The sequence below is a fragment of the Aspergillus aculeatinus genome (assembly GCF_003184765.1).
Source record: "Aspergillus aculeatinus CBS 121060 unplaced genomic scaffold BO66scaffold_9, whole genome shotgun sequence".
Taxonomy (NCBI): Eukaryota; Fungi; Ascomycota; class Eurotiomycetes; order Eurotiales; family Aspergillaceae; genus Aspergillus; species Aspergillus aculeatinus.
Window position 1 is genome coordinate 1 of NW_020291478.1, and position 15,639 is coordinate 15,639.

The window sequence follows — 15,639 nt, forward strand, 5'->3', positions numbered from 1 at the left end:
TGCCCCTGCCCCCTCTCTTAACGCACCACTAACAACAACCCCAGCTCATCGCCGTCTTCCTAGGCTACGCCGCCGTCTCCGGCGTCGTCATCTACCGATACAGCAAATACCACACCCTGAGCGGCGGGGGCATCTACGGCGCGGCGAACGACTTCTCGCTGAACACGAACACGGTGATCCTCCTGGTATTCGTGCTGGCGGTGGCGCTGGTGCTGTCGTACGCGTACTGGGTCGGGGCGCGCACGTTCCCCAAGCTCTTCATCTGGGTGACGGGGATCCTGAACATCGTGTTCGCGCTGGCGACGGCGATCTACTACCTGACGCAGCACCAATGGGGCGGGGGCATTGTGTTTCTGATCTTCGGGGTGTTCGCGATCGTGTGCTTCATCAGCTGGATCCCGCGGATCCCGTTCACGGCGTTCATGATGCAGACGTCCATCGAGGTGTCGCGGCGCTACGGGCATATGTTCCTGGTGAGCACGGTGGGCGGGCTGGTGGCGGTGGCGTTCGGGGCGTGGTTCTCGGTGACCCTCGTGTCGATCTACGTCGCGTATGAGCCCGGCGGGGACGGGGACGGGGTGAACCCTGCGTGTCGCGACGGAGGGGGCGGGTGCAGTCGCGCGCGGGTGATCGGCTTGGTCGTGTACGTGACGTTCGCGATGTACTGGTTCAGCGAGTGGCTGAAGAACACGGTGCACACGACGATCGCGGGGGTGTACGGGTCGTGGTACTTCTGCAGCGGCACGGCGCAGGGGATGCCGGCGGGCGCGACGCGGGGCGCGCTGCGGCGGGCGACGACCTACTCGTTCGGCAGCATCAGCTTCGGGAGCTTGATCATCGCGCTGATCAACATGCTGCGGCAGGCGTGCAGCGTGGCGCAGCGGCACGAGGCGGCGCAGGGCAGCCTCGTCGGCAGCGTGGCCTTCTGGGTCCTCGGGTGTTTGATCAGCTTGCTGGACTGGCTGGTCACCTTCTTCAACCGCTACGCCTTCTGCCACATCGCGCTGTACGGCAAGGCGTACCTCCCCGCCGCGCGCGACACCTGGTCCATGATGAAGGACCGCGGCGTCGACGCCCTGGCCGCCGACTGTCTGGTCGGGCCCGTGCTGACCATGGGCTCGGTCTTCGTGAGCTACGTGTGCGCCCTCCTCGCCTACCTGTATCTGCGGTACACCCACCCGGCCTACAACCAGGACGGGGACTTCACGGCGGTGATCATGGCGTTTGCGTTCGTGATCGGGCTGCAGATCTGCCAGATCTTCCTGACGCCGATGAGCAGCGGCATCGAGACCATCTTTGCCGCCATGGCGTGGGATCCCCAGGTCATGATCGAGCAGCATCCGGATCTGTATCAGCGGTTGGTGCAGTTGTATCCGCGGGTGCAGCAGGCGATTCATGCGTAGGGCCGGGAGGGTTCAGGGTTGGTTTTGTGCTGAATAGGTGGCGTACTGTATGACTTTTGGGGGATTGTGGTTTGTCTAGTAGACTTGTCTCTCGGGTCTAGATACTGTGGTGGTTAGACTGCACGTGGTACTATAGTGTGCTCTCAAGCCGCCAGAGGCACTGCTAATCTAATAATAATGCTAATGTACTGTCAATATACTACCAAAGTAATGTCACCGTCATGATTCATTCACAGATAATCTCATTTTCATTCCTCATAAGCAACCAAGCCAAGTCAAATCAAATCAAGTCAAGTCATACACACATGATCCAAATCCACCCGAACCCAATCCCAATCCCAATCCCATTCCGACAGCTTCCTGCACAATCTTGCCCACTTGACATCAAAGAACCAAACCCTTTTCACCCTCGAGCCAATCTGTTTTCCAACCCTAAGACCACAGCCCAAAAACAAACGCCAGCATCAGGATCCACCCATCCATCCACCCAGAAAAAAACCATGACCCAAACGCACACATCACCACGCCCACCATTTAACGAAAAGTACATCACAGAAGAAGCACCACCGCCCCAACCAAACAACTCACCCCCGGAACCCCCCAGCCACGCCTCTGCAAGGCCCCCGCACCCCCCTGAAACAACCCGGCATTCGGCTCCCCTGCCCCGGGAGCTTGCTTGCTGGAAGGGAAAGCACTCGACCCCCGAACGTCCGTCGCGGTGGCCGTGGCCGTGGCCGTCGGGTTCACGGTCACGAGCTTCACGGACGAGGAGGTGATCGTCGGGATGGGGATGCTGCTTGCGCTTGCTAGTGTTGTGGGGGTGGTTTTTGAGGTTGAGGAGGTGGGGGTGGGGGGTGTGGCTGCGCTTGTTTGGAGGGTTGCAGCAGCAGCAGCTGCTGCTGCTGCATGGACCGCTGTAGCACTGGCACTAGCACCAGAGGTAGCAGTAGCAGTAGCAGAGCACGCGCAGGACGTTAGCTCCGAGGCGAGGACCTCGGTTTCTTGTTGCTGCTGCTGCTGTTGCTGCTGCGGAGCTTGGGGTTGGGGTTGGGGTTGCGTTTCCATCTGGGTATGGGTGTTGAAGCTGGTACTGGTATAGGGGCTAGGAGCAGCCGCAACATCCGGATTGACGTTCCCATCTGGAATGACTACCGACTCAAGCGGGAGGGGGACGTTCTTCTCTTCTTGGCCTGGTGCTTGGCCTGGTGCTTGGCCTGCTGCTGCAGTGCCGAGAACAGAATCATCAGAAGGAAGAGGGAGGACGTCCTCCGGGAGGAGAAGGGGGTCCGGGTGCAAGTTGGGGCTGTAGGCTCTTGCTCTCAGGCTCTCTGCTTCTCCTGCCTGTGTCTGTGCTGGTCCTTGGGCGTGGGGGTTTGTATCTGCGTGTGCGAGAGGCTGGTTCATGGTCGTGGTCGTGGTCTCTCCGCCCAGCCGCACCATGGGCCGACTTGCTCGGCGCGGGACAGCAGCTTCAGCTTCAGCATTAGCGATTGCCGTGGGCGTCGCTAGACTGCTTGAAGATGCAGCTGCAGAACTACTAGCCTGCAGGTCCCCCACGCGCACCATGGGCTGACTACCTCGGTGCGATCCACCAAGGACGCTGGCGCTGGCGCTGGCAATAACACTGGCACTGGCACTGGCACTGGCACTAGCAATGCCACTGGCACTAGCACTCACTCCCCCACTCGCACCTGCATCCTCAGTCCCCAGCGAATCGCCCACCCGGACCATGGGCAAACTCCCTCTCAGCGGAGCGGGGGTCTCGGCAGCATCAGCAGCAGCAGCAGCAGCAGCATCCTCCTCAACAACCCCAATCCTCACCATCGGCACACTGCCCTTCCGCGGCGAGACGGGGACGTTCGCGTCGTCGCAGATATACGCGGGGATGTTTTCGGGTTCTATACCGTTAGCACACGCACACCTCAAACAATAGATCTAGCGCTAGGGGCAGGGGGGGGGGGCGTACCAACACCCTCACCAGCACACTCATCCAGGGTCGCCTGGTCCAGCGCCGAGGGATCGAACGGGGCATTACAGAAGCAATCCAGGGCGGAGGGGGAGGTGCATTGGGCTTCGGGTTGGGACTGGGACTGGGACTGGGACTGGGATTGAGGCGTCTGGTAGGTCCGGGCTATGGAAGACTACACCTCCTCTGATTCATTAGTATTCGATATCCCAGGTCCAAGATATCGGGACAAAGTCAAGGAAGAGGGGGGGGTGGATGCGTACGGCGCAGCGGAGATACCCCAGATCTTTGTTGGTAGTAGCCGTGGCGAGGGTGATGGTCGAGAAGATAAGAATCGCTGCACGCATCTTGTTCGTGTGTGTACAGCACACAGCACTACAGTCTCTGGATGATGAAGATGATATCCTGAAGGGAGCTTGATGGCAGGGTCTATGGTGTTGAGTCCGCCTATATACAAGTGGTCGGCACTCAGTTCCCCCCCATACATACATACATACATACATACATGCAATGCTACCCTCCCATCCCGATCGACTTTGCATCGCCATCCCCTGGATTCCAGATTCCAGCGCCAACCCCCAAAGGTGGCGCGGTCCGACGTCGCAGAGCGGAATGTAGGGGAGCGTCTCGATCGAGTAAGGTATGCGGCCGGCGAATGTATCGCCAAAGTTTGCAGTGTCACATCCCGGGTGTGCATCTGCATGTATGCATGTCACTGGCCAGGGGCGAATGGGAATCAGTGTAAGCATCTACGCATCCCTAAAAAGAGGCGACCGAGAGGCAATGATAGACACAAATTGGAACGGGAGTTGGAACGGGAAAGTCAACAGAAGTGGCAAGATGGAATGCTCCGCATCCCCTGTCATTAAAAAGAATTATCCAACAGAACTGTACTGAGTATATTCAACCAAAAGGCAAGAATCAAAACCTCTCGCTGGTCACACACCGCGTGGCGGTCACCAGCACCCACGCAAACACCTTAACCGCCCAAGTGAGCAGCTGCACCACCACCTCCAACCCCCAAAACACCACCCGCAGAATGGCCCGCGTGATCCCCGGCAGCTTCTGGCCCTCCCGCGACGAGCCATGCCCGTACCGCCCGTACCGCTCCAGGTCGAATTCCTCCACCACGATTTTCCGGTTCTTCGGCTTTGGGGCCCCGCGGCCCCGGCCCCAGAACCGGTACCAGCGCCGCGGTGGTTGCTCGCTCTTCTCCGAGGCCGATGACGATAACGCCGACTTCACCGTCGACCACAGCTGGTGGCCCTTCTGCGCCTCGTCCCGCTCTGCCGCTGCGGTGACCAGGTCGCTGCGGTAGCCGGTGCCGTACGGTCCCTGTCCCTGTCCTTGGCCCCATGGCGTGATGGATCGCTCGGATCCGTACAGCACCAGCTCCTTCAGGATCGGACCGGTGGCCTCGTCCGACACGGCGACGGCCAGCATCGCCGCGACCACGGAGTCAATCGCGTACAGAGACGGGACGGTGTTGATGGTCGAGACCCCGGAGATCGAGAGGGTCATCGTCCCCAGGTCCAACGCGGCCAGCGGCTCGTCCGAGTCCATCAACGGCAGCGTGGAGGTCCGGGGCGTCGCCGCCGTGTTGGCCGACTCGATCGCGTTGGCCGACACGGGCGTGGTCACGAGAATGATCGGGGGCTGACTGGACCGGGACTCGGCAGAGGCACTGGACACGGTCACCTGCAGACTCCCAGCGTATTTCGATCGCACTGGGGACAAAGGGATGCCTGCCGCGCCGACTAACGCCGGCGGCTGCTTGCAAAGAGCCGGGTGGTGCAGCTCGTAGTTATGTTTTGTCGAATTCCAGAACAGCTTGCATGACTCCTGCTCGGCCACCCGCTTGAGAGCATCGGCCTCCAGCTCGATCGCATCTTGGTGGGGCAATTGGTGCTCCTTGACCATCTCCGCAACCTGATCCAGGGCGAGCACGGCGGCGAGGCGGGGCAGCAGCAGCGAGACTAGATTGTCTCCGCGCAGTTCCCGCCGAGATCGATCCTCCACTTTGAATGTCATTATCGGAACGTTATTACTGGACCTGGAGGGATTGATCCTCGTCAGAGAGATCCCGTCATTCGGTTCAATTTGCATCGTATAGAATGGCGCGGTGAATTCTCCGAAGGAAAATGATGTAGGCCCACTCCTGCATCGAGTCAGCAACTATTCAAAAATTCCCCAAACCTCCCATGCTCACCGTTGCAGACGCAGATTGAACGTCTCCGGCATATTCTGCGGCCTTTGACCATTGGCCGCTTCCCACAAACTCCTCAGCTCCTCCACGGAAGAGTTTCGCATCTCAGGTGTATCCAACACCCCGGAAGGGAAATTCAGCACGCTCGCAGGCACCGTCTTCGGGCCAAGGGCCTGGTCAATTTCCGGGGCAGGCGACAGGAGGATGTTGCTTGGTCTTGAGTAATTCCGAGGAGTATGGCCGGACGCCTGGGGATAGTATGTTTGCTGATTGAGTGGTAGCTGTGGGTTATACTGGGGAAACATGGACTTCATAGGAGGTGCCGGCGACTCTGACTTGGGCGTTGTTTCTGCGATGGGCGTGGGCCCTCCTTTGCTGCGTTTCGAGCTGGATGGAGACCCCACTCGCCCGGCCATCCGGTCATCCGATGTAGTGGCGTTGGCATGTGAAGCATTCCGGCGTGCATCGTGCTCCTGGGGTGTTCCCAACGATGAGGACTGCGAGGGCCGAGGAACGTGGGCCTTTGGGGGCGCTGGGACGCTCTCTGGATTTTGGTCCAGGCGGAAAAGCATCCCCTCGGCCACGGTGCCCTTGTTACCGAGGGTCTTGAGAGGGATCGCATCCGCCAGCGGTCGACCGCCGGCTTGCCTTCGCTTTCCTTTTAAGAACGGGTTGTTAGAGGTTCCACTATCGGGAGATGTGGGAAAGAGCTGAAAGGAGCTCATGATTTTAGAAGACGTCCTGAAAGCAAGTAATCGTCACTGCACACGTCAATACCACTGAACAATACCAGCAAGTCAGTCAATGCACAGCTCAACACCACTGAACAATTCCAGCAATCCAGTCCATTGGACATCAACCCCAGAAAGCAATAGGCGACAGAGCATAGATATATTCGACCCGCCAGGCAACGCAGTCGCCCGCCCACCCCCGTGTCACGGAGCGGTGACGGCAACGGCACAGACACATAGACCTCGGGGCAAGCTTGGCCTGCCAAACCTTCGATAAGCCGGCCATCGAAAGGGCGGCAAGGGTCTGCGACATGACAGGCTGTCACCGGGGTGCAGAACGCGAGGGATCCCTGAGCGCCCGTGGTCGGCGCTTAGATGGCCCACCATGCAGCAGCGGTGATAGGCTCCCCCGCTTTGGCACCGGCGTGACTCTTATTCAGCACGGCGCGTCGGAAAGTGATAGCAGAGGTGATAGGCGATCTGATTTGGCCGGCATAGATCATTGTCTAAGTGGTGATTGATCGGCTGTGGTGCATGATTTGACCGTCGCGTGGTCTGAAGAATAGTTGCATGGGTTGCATGGGTTAGAGACATCTGCAGGAGGCTGGATAGCGCAATATCGTCACCTGCTGGCCCTTGTAAACGGCCATGACTGGTTAATTCATTCGTGCTAACTGCTATGGCTCAGAGCCAAGAGTTGCAGAGATAGTGAGTAGTGAGTAGTGAGTCAGGGGGAAGTGTGAAGTAATGGAAGTAGTAGCAGGATGGATGAAGACGGCGGGGAATCAACAACAATGCAGCGTGACATCAGCAAAGCCGTAAGCGCGCTCCACCAAGACACAACACAATGAAAATGCTTAGATCTAATTTACACGAGACTCGACTCTAATCTACAAAATCTTTAATCGCTGTGATGAACCCTGAACATCAACCCCTCGGCCATAGCAATGGCGCCCTCCATGTTGCCCTTATTGTAAAGGAACAGGCCCTGTAAGGCAGCCGCACTGGTGCTCCTCGACAGATCGGCCTTGTTCCCATCTGCATCCTCGATGAGCCCCAATTCCTGCAGTCGGTCGAGGAACGCCTGGCGGTAGACGGCGCTCTGCTCCAGCTCCCCGTAGAACCGGTCCCAGAGACGGCCGACCTGATAGCGACTGACCTCGCCCAAGCGCACCGTCATGTCCACCCGGCCGGGTCTCACGAGCGCCTCATCCAGTCGCTCGACGTGGTTGGTGGTGAGGAAGATGATCCGCTCCTCGGCGCTCGCCACGCCGTCCAAGGCATTCAGCAGCCCGGAGAACGTCACGTTGGCCCCGCGGTACCCGTCCTCGTCCGTCTGGGTGCGGCGGTTGGAGAACGCCGCATCGACGTCCTCCAGCAGGACCAGCGTCCGGTTCGGCAGGATCGTCAGCAGATGGTTCAGCCGATCGTCGGTCAACCCGCGCTCGCTCAGGTTCAGAATGGCGATGTCGTAGTCCAGCTCGCCGGCCAGAGCCTGGATGAACGAACTTTTCCCCGTGCCGGGCGGCCCGTAGAGCAGATAGCCGCGGCGGTAGGGGATGCCCCGGTCCTGGTACCACTTCGAGCTCGCGGTGAAGTCCTTGACATCCTCCACGATCCGCTCCTTGACGCCCTCGTCGAGGATCACCGACTCCAGCGGGCGCTTGGTCCGCGGCTTGCCGAAGGGCTTCCACTCCGTGCCCCAGCTGTTGTAGATGGTCGTCTTGCCCTCGTGCGCCTGGACCGCGTACGCGTGCGCCTCCTTGAAGATCTCCTCGAACACGTGGCGATGGGCGTACAGCGTCGTGAGCGTGATGGTCTCCCACGGCTGCCCGGTCTTCAGGTCCACCGACTTGGCCTCGCGCATGCGGTTCACGAAGATGAAGGCGTTGTTGTACCGCAGCACGTGGTGGCCCATACCCGGGACGAGGGCGAACTGCGTGTGGATGGCGCCGTTGGTGTGTTCGACTTTCTGCGTTTGGATGGACAGATGGCGCGTGCCCGGGGTCAATTTGCGGAGGAGCGATTCCATGAAGCCAGTCCGGCTGGCGGCGCCGGTGGCGGCGGCGCGAATCGTGCTGAGTTGGGAGCTTTGGTACAGCGTCATCCAGTGCAAAAACCACGGGTAGGATTCATCCTTGACACTGATCTCGACGTCGACGAGCATGCGCCGGCGGAGGAGCGCAGCGCCATGGCGGAGTCCCTTTTGCGCTAGACTCAGTCCAGCTCCCAGACCTGCGAGACCGAATCCCTAGTGTCACCAAACACAGCATCAGTATTTTTCTCCTCCTCAAAAAGAACCAAAAACCCGTTTTCGTTGATCGCGTTGAATTGCTCACCGCTGTGAAGAAAGGATTGCTGGTAAGCTGCGCGAAGAGCCCGGCATCGCTGGGGGTCTGAGCGGCCACTTGGATGGCGTCTTTGCGTTGCTGGGCAATCAGATCGCCAGGCGACGGCGGCCCTGAGGTGGTTGATGGTCCATTGAGGTCCATACCAGAAGATGAACGATCAGGCTGCACCGCCTCCACTACTGGATCATTCATGCTCTCTGGAGTCGGTCGGCGACGGTCGGTTAATTCCGAGCCCGCCGGAGTTACGAAGGGCCGAGATGATCGCTCCCCGCCGACTCTTTTCCTTATGCAACAACACCTAGAACAATACGCCATTGGCAATGGAGAGAGGTAAGAAATAGATGCATGACTTCTAATCTCATTTCGTTATCTTTCAATGACCCGCAAAATGCCCATGATCTACAACAAGATCTCTGATCTCATCGTCAGCTACAAGACACCTTTTCACAGCATCTACTACATCATCTTAGTCCATCAATCGCAAGAAGAAGTAGATCAAGTATTACACACTAGTAAATTATGAGTGCAGAATAGAAATCGAAGCTAAAGTACATTGACCGTCTTGGACTAAACTGCTTCCTGATTCAAAATGAGAACAAAAAGAAAACAATAACCACCGAGCTCAACGGGAAAAGAAACCTGCCAGATTTGTTTGCGCTCCTATTTTACTAAACATGACTATGAAACATTGGCCAACTGGACTAGGCCAAGCCGATGATCGTAGCCAGAACAACAGCCACCCACCACGTCCAGGATACACCCAGCGTTGCACCGGTATTCGACCACAAGGGTGTGTAACTCGGCGACGGGGTCGGGGTCGGGGTGGGGGTGCCTGAGCGGGAGATCCAGGCTGAGGAAGATGGGAACCAGGGGTTCGGCAACCGAGTCGATGTTGGGGAACCGCCCCCGGGGATCAGACCGATCGTTGTCTTTGAGCTGGCTGTAGCAGTTGTGAATACGACTTGCGGGACGGTCACTGTCCAGGTGGAGTAGGTGATTGTGGTGCAGGGAACTGAGGGAGCAGCAGCAGCAGGTCCGCTGGTCAGCCTGACGCTGGTTCCAGTATGGGTGCCTTGACCACTGACGGGCGCGACGCCGCTGGGGACGGGGGTCGGGCCTAGCGTGATGCTGGACGGGATATTTGTGACAATGCCGGGGTTCTGGGGCACCCAGGCTGCACAGAGTCCAGTGAAGCACGAGAGGCCGGCTTGGACTTCTGTCGCGGAGGAGCCCCACGCCTGAATGCATTCAATCACCTTCTTGGTGAATTTCGCCGAGGGGCAGTAGCAGCTCGAGTCGCTGTTCGAGGTGCACTTGGGGACCAGTTCGAGCCATGTATTGATACATTTGGGAACCACGCTGGGACACGAGGCAGATGGAGCCGGTGAGGAAACCCCGGTAACGGGGGCAACTCCGGTGGGAACCACGACCGTCCTTGCGATGGTTGATGTCGCGACCATTGTGATTGTAGACACAGTGCTGGAGACTGAGGTGATCGGCTGTCCAGCAGAGGTGATCACCGTCGTGACGGGACATGTTGTTACAGTCTGCCATGTCACCACAGTGGTTGCCTTCTCAACAGACGTGATAGGAGCCACAGCGGTTGGAGTGGCCGAGCATTTGGGGCAGATCGTGGAGACAGAGGTCAAAACCACGGTTGAGACTGTGCTGGTGACCGAAGTGACTGGAATACCACTTGAAGTAATGACTGTAGTCACTGGACAGGTGGTCAATGTTTGCCAAGTGACGACTGTCGTCGTGCTCTCAAGCTCAGAGGAAACAGGGGAGACACCTGTAGGGCCCGATGGACCACCAGAGGAGATGAAAGACGTCACGGTGGGAGCAGGCCCAGTTGTAATCTGAGATTGAGAAGAGACGGGCAAGACACCTGTGGGCCCAGAAGGAGCACCAGTTGAAGTGGTTACGGTCACAGTGGAAGCACTGGCTGTTGGCACGGAAGGGAAGCCGGTTACGGCAGAAGCTGGGGCCGAGGGAACACTGACAGCAACAGATGTTGCGATGGTGGAAACCGAGGTCAGAGTCACCGTCGAGATAGTACTTGTGACCGAAGTGACAGGAACACCACCTGAGGTGATGACCGTGGTGACCGGGCAAGTTGTCAAAGTCTCCCAGGTGACTACAGTGGTTGTGCTATGCAACTCAGATGAAATAGGTGAGGTACCTGATGGAACTGGCGTGGGGGTGATGCATCTCGTGCAGATGGTCGAAGTCGAGGTGACAAATACAGTCGACTCAGTGGAGCCCACCGAGGTAGATACAGTGCCACCTGCAGAGATAGTGGTTGTCACGGGGCTGGTAGCAACAGAAGTTATCGTGACAATCGTGGTCCTGTCCACACTCGAAAGGGTTGACGAAATGGCACCCGATGTAACAGGAGCCACAGCAGAGGGAACTGTTGTAGGCGCAATGCACTTGGTGCAGATGGTTGACACCGATGTAATAGTGATTGTTGATTCACTGGACCCCACCGACGTAGAGACAGTTCCGCCGGCCGAGACCGTAGTGGTCACAGGGCTGGTGGACACCGAGGTGATTGTGACGACTGTGGTCTTGTCCACACTTGAAGATGTTGCTGCAACAGGCCCAGATGTGACAGGAGCCACAGCGGAGGGGACTGTCGTAGCAATGCATTTCGTGCAGATGGTCGACACCGAGGTAAGGGTGACAGTCGAAACAGTAGTTCCCACCGATGTGCTCACGGAACCCCCCTCGGAGATCGTCGATGTCACAGGGCAAGTCGTGACAGTGACATATGTAACCACAGTGGTTTTGTCCACGCTAGTGACAGGGACGGGGCCTGACGGAGCTGGGCCCGATGAGATCGGACCGGAGGAGATAGGTGCCACACCAGAGGGAATTGTTGTCGCAATGCACCTGGTACAGATAGTTGAGGTCGAAGTAAGTGTGACGGTTGAAACTGTAGTTCCAACCGATGTCGACACAGAGCCACCTTCGGAGACTGTCGATGTCACAGGACAAGTAGTCACTGTGGTATGTGTGACAACAGTAGTCTTATCCACACTGGTGATTGGGGCAGAACTCGATGGCGCGGGTCCTGTTGGAACGGGTCCCGATGAGACAGGACCTGATGGGATGGGAGCCGAAGTAACAATACCAGAGGTAGTAGAACTGGTGACCGAGCCAGTGGCAGTTCCAGTGGCAGACCCAGTGGCAGACCCAGTGGCAGACCCAGTAGCAGACCCAGTGGCAGACCCAGTAGCAGTCCCAGTAGCAGACCCAGTAGTAGACCCAGTAGCCGACCCAGTAGCCGACCCAGTAGCAGACCCAGTAGCAGACCCAGTAACTGAACCAGTGACTGACCCAGTGACAACACCAGTGACAGTAGAAACAGGACCAGATGAAACAGGCGCCACAGAAGACGGAAGAGGCAATGTGAGCGACGTAGAGAGCGAAGTCGGAGTCACAGCAGGAATCGACGACGGAACCGACGTCGGAGCAATGCACCTCGTACAAATAGTTGAAGTGGACGTCAACGTTACAGTCGACACCGTCGTTCCCACCGAAGTACTCACAGAGCCGCCTTCAGAAACCGTTGCTGTCACAGGGCATGTAGTCAGTGTGACATAAGTGACAACGGTCGTCTTGTCTACACTCGAGATGGGCGCGCTTGGGCCAGGAGTATTGGCAGGAGCGGATGAAACTGGACCCGAAGAGATTGGAGCAACGCCTGAAGGAACAGTGGTAGAAGGGGCGATGCATTTGGTGCAGATGGTAGACGTTGAGGTCATCGTCACTGTAGATAGTGTCGTGCCTACTGACGTAGTCAGTTTGCCGCTTACAGTCCCTGTGGAGGTGACCGGGCAGCTGGTCACGGTTACCCAAGTGATCACCGTGGTCTTATCCACGCTCGAGACGGGCACACTTGGTGTGGTGACGGGAGCGGATGGTATAGGACCAGACGAGACAGGACCCGAGGAGATGGGCGCCACGCCCGACGGAACAGTTGTTGGCGCAATACATTTGGTGCAAATGGTCGACGTTGAGGTCATGGTCACAGTAGAAAGCGTCGTGCCCACTGAAGTAGTCAGCTTGCCGCTGACAGTCCCTGTGGAAGTGACCGGGCAGCTTGTGACAGTCACCCAGGTGATCACTGTAGTCTTGTCCACGCTTGATGCAGGTACACTGGGCCCTGGTGTAGTGACGGGAGCTGAAGGGACAGGACCGGACGAGATAGGGCCTGAGGAGATGGGTGCCACTCCTGATGGAACGCTGGTTGGGGCAATGCAATTGGTGCAGATAGTCGATGTTGAAGTCATAGTCACCGTAGAAAGCGTAGTGCCCACAGAGGTGGTCAGAGTTCCACTGACGGTACCCGTCGAAGTCACCGGGCAGCTTGTCACCGTGACCCAAGTAATCACCGTGACTTTGTCCGCAGCCGGAGCAGAGGAGCTAGGCCCTGGCGTGATTACAGGTGCGGACGTAGGCGTGTGGATCAACTGAGAAGAGGTCAACTCCACAGGAAAGCTTCCAGATGGAAGGGTATTGGAAAGCGCGCTACTCGAGTGCGTAAAGCTAGACGTGCTGCTGGACAGTGTGATAGTTGGGACGACTTCGCTGGAGTGCGTTAAGCTGTGGACCGCGCTGCTAGAAGGCGTGACAGTTGGTGTAGTCGTGCCAGAAGATGTATCGACGGGGACAGTTTCGATAGAAGAGGTAGCAGTAGGGACAGCGACGCTAGACTCCACGCTGCTGGTAGAGCTAACATCTGGCACCTCCGTCGAAGACTCATCTGCGGAGGTTTCTGTGGCAGAATGAACGGCAGTAGACACGGGGATCGTTGACGTTATCACCGTGGTGGAGTCTGCTGGACAATTGGTCACCGAAGGGCCACAGCTGGTGATCACGATTTCACTGGTGATATAGTACGTCGAAGTCGCCAGATTGTTGGTCGGCGCCTCTGGGGCAGGAGTCACAACGGCTGCAGGCGTGGTCCGATCCTTCCGAATGAGCGGCACGGAGTACGCCCTCGCATTGAGCCTAGACGCAGTGTCGGAAGGATTGGATGCTGTCGACGCCTTACCAGAAGAGCAGTCGAATCCAATCCTGTACACACTCAACAAGCAGAGATCGACATTCGCCTCTTCAGCCAGTAGAAAGCTCACGGAGGTGGCACCGCCGCACTGGTCATTGGCGACAGTGGACCCGTTGGCGGAGACAGAAGCAAAGGTATTGCAGGTGGTACCATCAGCCATGCCATAAACGATGCGGATGTCAGCAGTGCGGGAGGTGGCAAGCTGGAAGTCATTGACGGAGAAGTCTTGGTCCTTTGATGCAGAGGATATCTCTGGAGCCGTCGAGGTATCCTTGTTGAGTGTTCCCACGATGGATTTGGCCTGGTCCAGTCAGCCAGCAACTCTCATCTCCACCGACGCCGTCATACTTACGCTAGAAGCCGTGCTGAAGTTGTTGCGCACGGAGAAGCCCGAGAACTCAAAGCCTGCATAGCTCGGGGAGGATCCGACAGCCAGGTCGGACCAGTCAAACCCAGCTTGCTGCTGCTCAGAACAGGTCGTCTTGGTGTTGTCAGGGCTGGTAAAGCTCTCGTCGGTGTTCCACCACTGCGAATATCAGCACGAGCTCTGCGGATCTGAGGTAGACAAACATACCACACTTGACCCTTGGGCCACGCCGGCGAGAGCCAGAAGAGAGACCGAGGCAATGGCCCTCATGGCGAATAGATAAGCGAAGTGACTGAGCGAGAGTAAAGTCTTATGATGCTATGAAGAGACGGAGATGGCTGATATCCTTCAGTGGTCAAGATACCTTACGACGACAATGCTGAGAACGAGGAAGAAGAAGAAGATGTCGAAGAGACAGAGAGAGTAAAAGTATACAGCAAAAGCGATTGACAAGATCGAACGAGTGTTAGTAGTCAGATGAAACGAATGTCTCTATGTCCAGCAACGAGCACCAACAACAATGGGAAGGGGAATAAATAGCAACACAATTGTAGAGAGCGAAGAAAGTAAATAGAAAGAAACGCAGCGACCCACCCGCTTTCAAAGAGGGCGTTTGATCTCTTAAATCCATAACACCGGGATGCTGCAACAGGGGGGGGTTGAGTGGTATCCATCAAAAGCAATAGGATAAAGAGCCCTCCTGCCCGAGAGACTGTGAGGGAGAGGGACCATGCCCGGTCAAGACTCCACCCACCCCGTCCATTCACTGGCCGGGGATGTTGCATGCAAGCATGGCTGGCGAAGCATTTGGATCTCCTCGTCTCTACAAGTAAGACATTCTTCAAGGCTGTAGTGAGCAGTTGGTGCGACGGAGAGCCAATCCAACGCGGAGGCGCCGACTGTTCCGCTAGTGCAGGAACAGGCTGAAGGACCCTGACAAGGACTGGAGGGAACGAGGGGGAGGCGCGAAGTCAATCACACCCATCGCCAATCACCGTCGACGAGAGGCTATTGTCGGAGCTGATCCCAGAATAGGCGCAGGTCCTGGTGGAGGTGAGGTGAGGTAATGTGCCGGAGGGGCCATTAGCTGGTCATTCATTCATTCATTGTCTTGCAACCAGAGGAAAAGAGAGTGGAGAACAGTCTCACAGTGTTAACAATGACAGCCCGACTCCTTCAGGCTTAGCTCCGTTTGGAAAAGACAATGACGATGAGTCTCTGTCTATCTTTTCAGACCAACAAGTACCTGCCAAGAAGATGGATGTGGACATCCCAAAAGAGAGAGAGAGTAAATGTTGCAAGTTGGTAGATGAAGGATGAAAGTCTGCCGCGGGATGAGCGATGACTAGTTACTAGGTAACGTACAACTAACTAACTTACAATAAACTCAACTACTGTTGCAACTAAGTCAAGTCACACCACCTCAAAATAACCCAACCGCCACCCAAAGAACCCCTTCCTCGGCAAACAAGAAAAGAAAAGAAAAGAAAAAAAAAACAAAAAAAAGGCCAATTCGCCTTTTCATTTCAAATCGTTCGAAC

General features: G+C 57.1%; 5 protein-coding genes across 5 annotated transcripts; 1 reads left to right on the forward strand and 4 right to left on the reverse strand.

The window, feature by feature from the left end:
• Positions 1 to 633: 633 nt before the first annotated feature.
• BO66DRAFT_389408 (choline transporter-like family protein) lies at positions 634 to 1,580 on the forward strand. The gene has a single exon (XM_025646794.1). The coding sequence runs from the start codon at positions 660 to 662 to the stop codon at positions 1,401 to 1,403; it is 744 nt and encodes a 247-aa protein (XP_025506654.1). The 5' UTR covers positions 634 to 659; the 3' UTR covers positions 1,404 to 1,580.
• Positions 1,581 to 1,952: 372 nt separating this feature from the next.
• BO66DRAFT_435739 (extracellular serine rich protein) lies at positions 1,953 to 3,716 on the reverse strand (the record flags this gene model as incomplete). The annotated part of the gene is made up of 3 exons (XM_025650873.1): positions 1,953 to 3,301; positions 3,370 to 3,544; positions 3,633 to 3,716. 3 exons carry the CDS (start codon positions 3,714 to 3,716, stop codon positions 1,953 to 1,955), a joined length of 1,608 nt encoding a protein of 535 aa, XP_025506655.1.
• A 502-nt stretch (positions 3,717 to 4,218) lies between these two features.
• Positions 4,219 to 6,508, reverse strand: BO66DRAFT_389409 (uncharacterized protein). Its single transcript, XM_025646795.1, has 2 exons — positions 5,579 to 6,508; positions 4,219 to 5,527 (listed from the first exon to the last, which is right to left on the reverse strand). Exons 1-2 carry the CDS (start codon positions 6,298 to 6,300, stop codon positions 4,291 to 4,293), a joined length of 1,959 nt encoding a protein of 652 aa, XP_025506656.1. The 5' UTR covers positions 6,301 to 6,508; the 3' UTR covers positions 4,219 to 4,290.
• A 353-nt stretch (positions 6,509 to 6,861) lies between these two features.
• On the reverse strand, positions 6,862 to 8,829 carry BO66DRAFT_368061 (bifunctional AAA family ATPase chaperone/translocase BCS1). The gene is made up of 2 exons (XM_025645317.1): positions 8,646 to 8,829; positions 6,862 to 8,557 (listed from the first exon to the last, which is right to left on the reverse strand). The coding sequence occupies exons 1-2, from the start codon at positions 8,796 to 8,798 to the stop codon at positions 7,208 to 7,210; spliced, it is 1,503 nt and encodes a 500-aa protein (XP_025506657.1). The 5' UTR covers positions 8,799 to 8,829; the 3' UTR covers positions 6,862 to 7,207.
• Positions 8,830 to 9,137: 308 nt separating this feature from the next.
• On the reverse strand, positions 9,138 to 14,469 carry BO66DRAFT_248630 (extracellular serine-threonine rich protein). Its single transcript, XM_025642930.1, has 3 exons — positions 14,306 to 14,469; positions 14,084 to 14,257; positions 9,138 to 14,032 (listed from the first exon to the last, which is right to left on the reverse strand). The coding sequence occupies exons 1-3, from the start codon at positions 14,366 to 14,368 to the stop codon at positions 9,359 to 9,361; spliced, it is 4,911 nt and encodes a 1,636-aa protein (XP_025506658.1). The 5' UTR covers positions 14,369 to 14,469; the 3' UTR covers positions 9,138 to 9,358.
• Positions 14,470 to 15,639: the final 1,170 nt, after the last annotated feature.